Raw genomic sequence first — 11651 nt, forward strand, 5'->3', positions numbered from 1 at the left:
TCACACTACAGGTGACCCCACTAGACTAAACACTCTCCCCCACACATACACGCACACAAGCACGCATTCACACAAACACATGCTCCTCCACACCAACACACTCATGCAGACCCTCTCTCATACACATCCACTCTCTCAAATGCTCACACACACACACCCTCTCACAGCCTTATACCCCATTACACCGCACACAGACACAGACACAATCACTTGGTTTCGCCTGTACACACACATTTATGTTTGTGGGTTGAATTTGTACTTGCAGAATTACATTTTATTTTGCTCAAAAACGCTGTACCTCCCACTTTAGAAATAGAATCAGTCTGACCTAACATTGGGACACAGACAGACTTTAACTTAACACCTTCAATGCATTATTTGATTGAGATGACACCTATTGTGAAAACCTATCTTGAGAACATAACTTTTAAAAGTTTTGGGATTTACATACGATGGAATCAAAACGAACAAGGTCATTCTAAAAGATGACAGAAGTAAGCTACATTTGTTTAATATTACATCCCATGACTCTGCAATCCTGTTGCTCAAGAGTCTGTGTATTATGATTCTGCTCCACAACCATCCTATGAAGAAGCAGCGCTTCGAAAGCTAGTGATTCCAAATAAATCGGAAATAAGTAAATAAACGGTTGGACGATAACTTGGCATTGGGTGATTTTTAACTTTGAAATCGGTCAGTAATAACCAGCATCTCCATACTGCGCATGCTCCTCGGTGTCAGCAACCACTCCGCGTGTTGGCTCATGCGACACGGGGAAACGCCCACGGTCTTGTTTTGGTGAACCAATGGGACGCTCTGGAGGACCGGATGGGGACTGGTCCTCCTGCCAATCACAGAAAACCATAGACTGGATGTGGAAGGAGGATCATGTGCTTCTGGGGTTGATGCTGCTTTCTCTCTCTCTCTCTGAGTTAAGATTGAGCTTCAGGGTAGACTGCAACCTTCTTCCTCTGTCCAACATCTGTGAGTATTGTGCTCTCTTTTCTCACCCCATTTTCCATTCCGGGTTCAGCTGTTGACTTGCAGAAACTGAAGCGAAATGGAGTGAATCCAGGGAGGGGACAGGTTCTGGGAAAGTTAGTTCAGTTCTGTGTCTCTTTTGAAAAACACAGGGCAAATTCAGGAACCTTTTATCAGAAATGATGTGTAAATGTACAGATCTAGATGTCATTCTGCACCAGTCACTGCCAGTTGTCAGACAGATGCAGCAAGCAATCGGCAAGGCAAGTGTGGTGTATTAGCAAGAGGAATTGAGCTGAGAGGTGGGACGCCTTCCTGCAGTTAGAGCGTCATTGAATATGTCCAAGCTGAGTTCATCTGATTTTTGAACAACAACGAAGTGGATGGTTATGGGGGAAAAGCAAAAAAAAAAATGGTTTTAAGACCAGTATAGTTTGGTTACAGAAACAGACTAGTCCATGCTGATCAATTATCCTAATCTAGTCCTATTGGCAGCACTTGGTCCATATCCCTTTAAACCTTCCTATTTATAGACCAATCCAGATGCCTTTTAAATGCTGTAATTATACCAGCCTCCCCCACTTCCTCTGGCTGCTCATTCCATACACACACCACTTGTGGAAAAAAAAGCCCCCTTAGCCCTATTATATCTTTCCCCTCTCACCCTAAACTTTTAGTGAGAGGACTCCCCACCTCACAGAGAAGACTTTGTCTATTTGCCCTATCCATGCCCCTCTGTAAGGTCACCCCTCAGCCTCTGACACTCCAAGGAAAACAGCCCCAGCCTATTTAGCCTCACCCAAGAGCCCAAATCTTTCAAACCGGTAACATCCTGGTGAATCTTTTTGAACCCTTTCAAGTTTCACAACATCCTTCTGATGGGAAGGAGGCCGGAGTTGCACGCAATATTTCAAATGTGGCCTCACCAATGTCCTGTACAGATGCAACATCACCTCCCAACACCTTTACCCAATGCTCTAACCAAGAAAGGACAGCATACCAATACTGCCTTCACTATCCTATCTATGTGTGGCTTTACCTTTAAGGAACTATGAACTGCAGTCCAAGGTCTCTTTGTTCAGCAACACTCCCCAGGACCTTACCATAAAGTGTATAAGTCCTGCACTGATTTGTTTTTCCAAAATGCAGCACCTCGCATTTATCTGAATTCAACTTCATTCATGTATTTATCCTAATGTCTTTAAAATGTTCTAACTATACCTGCATCCACCCCTTCATCTGGACATGCATTTCACACACAAACCACTTTGTGTTTTAAAAATAAAGTACCCATTATGCCTTTTTAAAATCTTTCTCCTCTCTCTTTCAAATTTGCTGCCTAATCTTGAACCCCCACCAAGGGAAAAGATATCTGCCATTCACCTTATCTACACCCCTTATGATTTTATAATCCTCGATAAGGTCACCTCTCAACCTCCTCTGCTCCAGTGGAAATATTTCCAGCTTATCCACCTCGGTGTAGGTATCTTCATATCCACTTATGTTGGTGCAGGCTCAACAGGCTAAACAGCCTGTTCCTGCTCCCAATTCTTTCTCTGTGTTCAGGAAAGCAAGAGACCATAAAACACAGGAGAGTAAATTAGATGTCTCAGCCCATCAGGGCTGCTCTGCCATTAAATCATGGATGGTAAGCTTCTCAATCCCATTCTCCCACTTTCTCCCCGTAACCCTCGATTTCCCCCGATACTCAAGAACCTATCTACCTCAGTCTTAAATATACTCCGTGACTAGCGTCCACAGCCTTCTGTAGCAGTGACTTCCACATGTTCACCACTGTCTGGCTGAAACGATTTCTCTTTATCTTTGTTCTAAAAGGTCTTCCTTTTATTCTAATGCTGTGCCCTCAGGTGCTAGTCTTTCCTACCAATGGAAACATCTTCCCCATGTGCACTCTGTCCAGACCATTCAGTATTCTCTGTTTCAACTAGATTCCACCCACCCTCTCCCGAGTGAGGGCCTGTTGATCAGCATGAACCAGACCCTTCAGGATGAGGTACAGCAAGGATTAGGTTCAGCAAAGTCAGAATGGAGGGAGTGTGTGTTGGATGGAGATTTTTCAGCTTTTTCGAGGGTGAGAGGAAAGAAAATTCAATATAAATTAGAATTGATAGGATGGGCCAAGGAGTAGCAGAATGAGTTTAATTTAGATAAATGAGTTGTTGCATTGTAAGGCAAATTAGGGCATGACTGACACAGTTAATGGGGAGTGTTGCTGAACAAAGAGACCTTGCAGGTTCTAGTTCGTTGAAAGTGCAATTGCAGGGAGACAGGATAGTGAAGAAGGCATTTGGTACGTTTTCCTTTACTGGTCAGAGCATTGAGTATAGGAGGTGGGAGATCATTGTCATGGCTGCACAGGACACTGGTTAGGCCACTTTTGGAATAGTATGTGCAATTCTGGGCCCCCTCCTATGGAACAATGTTGTGAAACTAGAAAGAGTTCAGAAAAAAATTTACAAGTTTGTTGGCAGAGTTGGAGGGTTAGAGCTAAAGGGAGATGCTGAATAGGCCAGGGAGAATTTCCCTGCAGCATCAGAGGCTGAGGGGTGACCTTACAGAATTTTATAAGGGGTATGGATAGGGTGAATAGCCAAAATCTTTTCCCCATGGCAGGCGAATCCAAAACGGGAAGGCATAGCTTTCACGTGAGAGGGGAAAGATTTAAAACGGACCTGAGAGGCAACTTTTTCTCACACAGGGTAGTGCATGTTTGGAATGAGCTGCCAGAGGAAGTGATGGAGGCTGCTACAATTACAACATTTAAAAGGCATCTGGATGGGTACGTGAATGAGAAGGCTTTAGAGGGATACAGGCCAAATGCTGGCAAATGGGATTAGATTAATTTAGGATATCTGGTCGGCATGGATGAGTTGGACCGAGGGCTCAGTTTCTGTGCTGTATGACTCTAATCATCTTCCATGAAAACAGAAGTGTGATTGTGAAGGCTGGAGTTTCAGAGCAGCTTTCAAAGATGTTTTGCCCTTAATGGAGCAGAAGTTACAATGAAATCTTTCAATTGTGAGACAGCAACTGAGTGCGTCTAGGATTTTGGTGGAAAGTGGGAATTCATTGCACTGTGTGGATAAAGTTCTTTAAGGTTTACCAGCAGTAAGTAAAGTGTGCTGAGCGGGGAGCCTAGTGAAGGGTTAGGTGGATTTTTGAGTTAAACTGCTCATTTTATTCAGCCTTCAACATTGTATTTCCAATGCTGTGCATCAGAAGGAGCGGTGAATCAGTAACGGGTATCGTTAGAAGCCTTACGGGTTTCAGTACTGCAGGTATTGCATTGTTTCATCAGCATTGTATTGCTTTTTGAAGGGGTCGGTGTGGACTTGTTGGGCCGAAGGGCCTGTTTCCACATTGTTAGTAATGTAAGCTAATCATTACTGGCAGCAGTGAGGTGTGGGCTATATTCACTAGAAATGATAAAGCAGTTAGATAACACACATACGAGAGGGCAGAGTGGGACTTGTCTTTTAATTTGCAGAAGATGGGAGATTCTGGGAGCTGTGATCCAGGACAAAAATAAGTGCGGTTAATCATAGAAGTCCTACAGTGTGGAAGTAAACTGTTCAGCCCCTCAAGTCCACGTTGGCCCCTCTGAAAAGCCTCCCCCATTCCCCCCCCCACCACCACCACCACCACCACCACCACCACCCAATCCAGTAATTTGCTGGTGGGTGAGATTAGGACTAGAGGTCATGGCCTCGAGGTCAGAGGGAGTCGGTTTAAGACACAGATGAGGAGGAACTGCTTTTCCCGGAAAACAGTGACTCCATGAAATTCTCTGCCTATGGAACCGGGAGAGACAGCTTCCCTAAGAATATTCAAGACACAGGTGAGTAGGTATTTGCATGGTGGGGATTTAAGGGTAGTTGGGATAATGCAGGTAGGAGGAGCTGAGATGATGGATAGATCAGCCATGATCTTAATGAATGACAGAGCAGGCTTGACAGGCCAAATGGCCTACTCCTGCTTCTATTACTATGAAACTATAACCCTGCATTTCCCATGGCTAACCCAGGTAACCTGCACATCCCTGGGCAATTTAGCATGGCCAGTGCAAATCAAGGCAGGTGAACAATGTAGTGATGTGAAAATGAACATCAAAGTATGATAGAAAGGGACAAGGAGAGTAAATGTCCCAGCAATCAAAGCTGGATTCTAAAGATCACAAAAATTGAAACTGAAGACTGTGTCTGAAGGTGTGCTGCATCATAACAAAAGTGAATGAATAGACTGCACACGTCGAACAGAATAATTAGATCTGAGACTCCTGACAGAGACATGGCTTCAGGGTGCCAAGGATTGGATCCTGAATATTGAAGGGATATGTGGCATTCTCGTCAAATGAGAAGCTAGGTAAAGGTAGAGGTACTGCCAATCAAAGCACTGATAACATGGTAGTCTGGTGTCAGCTCGGATTTCAGGTCCTGATTTCTTTGTCGTCTGTTGATCTCCCTGTTTCCACAGAGTAAAATGTCGGTCTGTTCTCAGCTCTGCAGGATTTCTGCTGAAACCTCTTACACCTTCCGGAACAATAAAACATTCAGTCAATCAAGGCCCAACCCACAATCTTCGAGTAAAAAGTGAGGTCTGCAGATGCTGGAGATCAGAGCTGAAAATGTGTTGCTGGTTAAAGCACAGCAGGTCAGGCAGCATCCAAGGAACAGGAAATTCGACATTTCGGGCCAGATTCCTGATGAAGGGCTCTGGCCCAAAACGTCAAATTTCCTGTTCCTTGGATGCTGCCTGACCTGCTGTGCTTTAACCAGCAACACATTTTCAACCCACAATCTCCCAGCCTGTCAACCATCCAGACAGAGAATCATCGTAGCAGGGAATAAACAAGAAAAATGAAACAAAATTGAGTATAAATAGGTGCTTGTACTTAATGTTTGTTCATTAGGACGTAAACCAGAAATTGGTGACTCCCAGGGTTCTTATAGTGCCCTAATTGAGGAATTCTCGCTCCCTTACATCTATGCCAGGTGTTGGATTGGACTGGATTGTGTTGGGATGTCTGGTCGGCATGTACTGTTTCCATGCTGTACATCTCTGACTCTAAGTATTACCACCCAGGCATGATTGATAAAAATATTTGCATCAACAGAAATAAAGCATCTGTTATCAAATAGTCATAGAAACATACAGCACGGAAATAGACTTTGTGGTCCAACACATCCATGCTGACAAGATATCCTATGTAAATTTAGGTCCAGTTGCCAGCATTTGACCTTCATCCCTCCAAACTCTTCCTATTCACATACCCATCTAGATGCCTTTTAAATGTAATTGTACTGACCACTTCCTCTGGCAGCTCAGTGCATAAACGCACCACCCTCTGTGTGAAAACATTTACCCTTGGGTCACTTTTAAATCTTTCCCCTCCCACCCTAAACCTATGCCCTCTGGTTTTGGAGACCCCCACCCTGGGGAAATGTGCTTCCCTATTTATTCTATTCATGCCCCACATGATTTTATAAACCTTGACAAGGTTATCCCTCTGCCTCTGATGCTCCAGGGAAACAGCCCCATACTATTCAGCCTCTCTCTTTATACCACAAACACTCCAACCTTGGCGACATCTTTATCAATCTGTCCTGCATCCGTTCAAGTTTCACAACATCCTTCCTACCCAATAACAGGGAGACCAGAATCTAATGCAATATTCCAAAAGGAGCCTAACCAATGTCCTGTACAGCTGCACCATGACCTCCATATTCCTATACCCAATGCATTCAATGGACTAAATAGCCTTTTTGTGCACTGTAGGGGTTTTATGATTTTATTCTGTGACCCAGTCAATTTTAGTCATTATCTCTGGTGCATGGCGTGTCAGGGTGGGATCACTGGTAACAGAATTGCATGCAATCCTACAAAAGTGGCCTAACCAATGTCCTGTGAAGTGTACCAAACACCACCTTCACTGTCCTGTCTACCTGTGACTCCACTGTCAAGAACTAAAAGCCTGCCATAGAGTCATACAGCATGGAAACAGACCTTCAGTCCAACCAGTCCATGCCAACCATAATCCCACATTAAACCAGTCTCTCCTGCCTGCTCTTGGACTGTATCCCTTGAAACCTTTCTTATTCATGTACTGAAACAAATATCTTTTAATTCTACCGGCATCCACCACTGCCTCAGGAAGTTCATTCCACACATGAACCACCCTCTGTGTAAAATTAGTGTTTGAATAGCAAGGATGGAAAGGTTCAGAAAAGCTTTACAAGGATGTTTCCAGGGTTGGAGGGTTTGAGCCACAGGGAGAGGCTGCATAGATTGGGACTGTTTTCCCTGGAGTGTTGGAGGCTGAGGGGTGATCTTCCTGTAAATTCATGAGGGGCATGGATAGGGTAAATAGACAAGGTCTCTTTCCTGGGGTCGGGAAGTCCAGAAGTAGAGGGCAGAGGTTGAGAATGAGAGGGGAATGATGTAAAGTTCCATGCAGAGGGTGGTGCGTGTACTGAATGAGCTGCCAGAGGAAGTCATGGAGGCTGGTACAATGATAACATTTACAATATCTCTGGATGGGTGTTTGAATAGGAAAGGTCGAGAGAGAGAGGGGCTGGTAAATGCAGCTAGATTAATTCTGGATATCTGGTCAGCATGGGCAAGTTGGACCGAAGGGTCTGTTTCCATGCTGTACATCTCCATGACATTGAGGTTGAATTAGTCCTGATCTGATTTGCAATTCCAAAATGCAGCACCTCGCATTTATCTGAATTAAATTCCATCTGCCACTCCTCAGCCCAAGATCCTATTTTAATCAGAGGCAACCTTCTTCGCTGTCCACTGAATCTCCAATTTTGGTGTCATCTGCAAACTTATTAACTATACCTACTATGTTCACATCCAAATCATTTTTATAAATGACAAAAAGTAGTGGATTCAGCACCGATCCTTGTGGCACCACTGGTCACAGGCTCCAGTCTGAAAAGGAACTCTCCAGCACCACCCTCTTTCTTTTACCTTCAAGCCAGTTCAGTATCCGGTTGACTAGTTCTCCCTGTATTTCATAAGATCTTACCTTGCTAACGAATTTTCCATGAGGAACTTTGTTTGATTGATTTCCTAAGCACAAAGCCATGCTGACTATCCCTAATTAGTCCTTGCCTTTCCAAATACATGGAAATCCTGTTTCTCAGCATTCCCTCCAACAACTTGCCTATCACTGATGTCGGCTCGCTGGTCTATAGTTCCCTGGCTTTTCCTTACCACCGTTCTTAAATAGTGGCACCACGTTAGCCACTCTCCAGTCTTCCAACACCTCACCTGTGACTAAGAATGATACAAATATCTCAGCAAGGGGCCCAAGAGTCACTTGCCCAGCTTCTGGGGATTTATCTACTTTTGTGTTTCAAGACATCCAGCTCTACCTCCTCTGTAATGTGGACATTTTTCAAGACGTCACCATCTATGTCCCCACATTCTCTATCTTCCATGTCCTCCTTCACAGTAAACACTGATACTCATTTAGTATTTTCCTCATCTACTCCGGCTCCACACATAGGCTGCCCTTGTTGATCTTTGAGGGGCTGTATTCTCTCCCAATTACCCTTTTGTCCTTAATTTATAAAAACCCTTCTAATTCTCCTTAACCCTATTTGCCAAAGCTATCTCACGTCCCCTTTTTGCCCTCCTGATTTCCCTCTTAAGCATACCCCTACCGCCTTTATACTGTTCTAAGGATTCATTCGATTTGTCCTGTCCATACTTGTCATATGCTTCCTTCTTGTTAGCCAACTCCTCAATTTCTCTAGTCATCTAGCATTCCCTACACCTACCAGCCTTTTCTTTCACCCTAACAGGAACATACTGTCTCTGGACTCTTATTATCTCATATTTGAAGGCTTCCCATTTTCCAGCCTTCCCTTTACCTGTGAACATCTGCCTCCCAATCAACTTTTGAAAGTTTTTGCCCAATACCATCAAAATTAGCCTCCCTCCAATTTACTTTGAGATCCAGTCTGTCCCTTTCCCAAAGTGGTCCAGCACTGACACCTCAGTCACCTGCCCTGCCTTAGGTCAGGTTTTGCACCTTCTCTAGTAGGAACATCCACATACTGCCTCAGAAAATTGTCTTGTCCATGCTTAACAAATTCCTCTTGATCTAAACCCTGAACGCTGGCAGTCCTAGTCAATGTTTGGAAAGTTAAAATCCCCGACCATAACCATCCTATTATTCTTACAGATAACTGTTTCTCAATTTCCTGCTGATTATTAGAGGTTTATATTACAGTCCCATAAGGTGATCATCCCTTTCTTATTTCTCAGTTCCACCCAAATAACTCCCCTGGATGTATTCCCAGGAATATCCTCCCTCAACACTATCCCTTATCAAAACACCACTCCCCACCTCTCTTGCCACCCCCCTTCCCCCCCGTATCTTTCCTGTGGCATTTGTATCCTGGAACATTGAGCTGTCCATCCCTGAGCCACATTTCTGTAGTTGCTATGATGTCCCAGTCCCATGTTTCTGACCATAAACCCTGATTTCACCTGCCTTCCCTGTTAGGTCTCTTGCTTTGACGTAAATGCAGTATAACTTCAGTCCTACGTTGTTCTCTGCATTATTCCTTCCTGCCCTGACTGTTTGATTCACTCCCTTTCCCAACTGTACGATTCTCGGGTTAGTCTCTTTCCTCACTGTTTTCCTGGGACCCATCCCCCACCTTACTCATTCAGCAACTTCACTGGCTTTCTTTCTGCAAGCAGTCTTGACATTTTATTTTCATATCTTGATCCAGCACCTTTTGTAGGCAACTTGTTCTAGGTCATTGTCCCCTGAATGAAGTTTTCCTCCATACACACTTAAGGCTATCTGGCTGCATGAGGGTTTTCAGGTTTCTGTGACCTGGATAATGTGTGATCAGCAGGTACCTAGAAATCCATAGGAATTGCCATCAATGTATCTTTATTTAACTGTACTGGCCGTGATCACTTATTTTGTGAGTTTATTTTTGCAGGACACTAGTGTGGCAGGAAGAATACTAAGACACCCGAGTGAGGGAGATTCAGTGGGCTGACTGTGGAAAAAGTGCTTCAAACCATTTCCTCAGCTTGGGGGAATCAAAATCCCACCCCTCACGGTGGGGACAGACTGTGTACCAGTTCTGTTTGTAATTTCAAACCCAGGTGACACAAGGAATACTCTCCCCATGGGGAAACCGTGGAAATGTGGGGACTGTGGGAAAGGATTCCCTTCCCCCTCAGTGCTGGAAATTCACAGACGTGTTCACAGCGGGGAGAAGCCGTTCATCTGCTCAGTGTGTGGGAAGGGATTCACAAATTCTTCCAACCTGCGGGCGCACCAGTGGGTCCACACGGGAGAGAAGCCCTTCACCTGCTTGGTGTGCAGGAAGGGGTTCACGCATTCATCTGCACTGCTGACCCACCAGCGGGTCCACACTGGGGAGAGGCCGTTCGGTTGCTCAGAGTGCGGGAAGGCTTTCCGTCGTGTGAGCAACTTGAGGAAGCACGAGCGAGTCCATACGGGGGAGAGGCCGTTCACCTGCCCCGAGTGTGGGAAGGGATTCATTGATTCTTCCAGCTTGCTGAACCACCAGCAGATCCACACAGGGGAAAGGCCATTCACCTGCTCTGTGTGCGGGAAAGGATTCAATCATATGAGCAATTTGAGGCAGCATAAGCGGGTCCACACTGGGGAGAGGCCATTCACCTGCCCCGAGTGTGGGAAGGGATTTACCAACTCTTCCCACCTGCTGACCCACCAGCGGATCCACACTGGGGAGAGGCCATTCACCTGCTCCAAGTGCAGGAAGGGCTTCACCTGCTCCTCCGACCTCCAGAGACATCAACGAGTTCACGTGCCATCACAGGGAAATTGAAGGAGTGACAGATAAGTACCATTTTTGACTAGACTATCAACCCCGTTCTGGGGTCTCCCAGGTTTGAATCCCACCGTGGTAGATGGCGCAATTGAAATCTGGAGTTCAGAATCAAATGATGAAACCATTTTCAGGGGAAGAAAAACCCCACCTTATTCACTCATCTCCTTTTTTAGAGAATGAAGCTACCTTTGCAGGAAAGGAATCACTCGGTTATTCCAGCTGCGTCCTTTACCTGGTCTGGCCTACCCCTGACTCCAGAGCCACAGCAGTGTGGTTGACTCTTGATTGCATCCCCCTCCTGTATATGAGCTGGAGAAACTAACTTGTACACAGGGTGTAGGCTGAAACTGCTGAGTGAGGCAATACTTCCTCCAGGTGAAGGCTGTACCAGGGATCCAGTTCCAAAGGGATAATTTGGTGCTGACCAATAGTAAAGTAAGTGGGGGATGGGGAGTGTGTGCACTTTGACCTTGAGCTTTTTATTTAAAAAAACGCTACTTTTCGTGCACTTTTTTTTTCTGGGAAAAATTGAAACTGTAATGAAGCAGGGTTGCAATAAACGTTACCGGAATTCACCGTCTGACTCAGACACTCATTGAAAGCTGCTTTTTGCTTTAAAGCTGCTAATTTCTTTCAACCTCCAGCACTAAGTTTCCAATGTCCTGGATCAGAAGTGAATGAGTGGCAGAATTGTGAGAAATTGTAAATTTTTCAGGAGTGCGGATTCATTGTTTCACCAGCATTGTAAGGTTTACTGGCAGCAGTGGGAGGTGTGGGCTCGAAACAAAGATT

General features: G+C 45.0%; 1 protein-coding gene across 2 annotated transcripts; it reads left to right on the forward strand.

The window, feature by feature from the left end:
• The first annotated feature begins 916 nt into the window (after positions 1-916).
• On the forward strand, positions 917-11399 carry LOC132814597 (zinc finger protein 239-like). 2 transcript variants are annotated; one of them, XM_060823542.1, is made up of 2 exons: positions 917-984; positions 9975-11399. In XM_060823542.1, exon 2 carries the CDS (start codon positions 10167-10169, stop codon positions 10854-10856), a length of 690 nt encoding a protein of 229 aa, XP_060679525.1. In that variant the 5' UTR covers positions 917-984; positions 9975-10166; the 3' UTR covers positions 10857-11399. The 2 variants fall into 2 exon arrangements, with proteins under 2 accessions (XP_060679525.1, XP_060679526.1); XM_060823543.1 differs by lacking the exon at positions 917-984 and adding an exon at positions 4823-4840.
• The last annotated feature ends 252 nt before the right edge of the window (positions 11400-11651 follow it).

Source organism: Hemiscyllium ocellatum, unplaced genomic scaffold, assembly GCF_020745735.1.
Source record: "Hemiscyllium ocellatum isolate sHemOce1 unplaced genomic scaffold, sHemOce1.pat.X.cur. scaffold_875_pat_ctg1, whole genome shotgun sequence".
In the NCBI taxonomy this organism is placed as follows: domain Eukaryota; kingdom Metazoa; phylum Chordata; class Chondrichthyes; order Orectolobiformes; family Hemiscylliidae; genus Hemiscyllium; species Hemiscyllium ocellatum.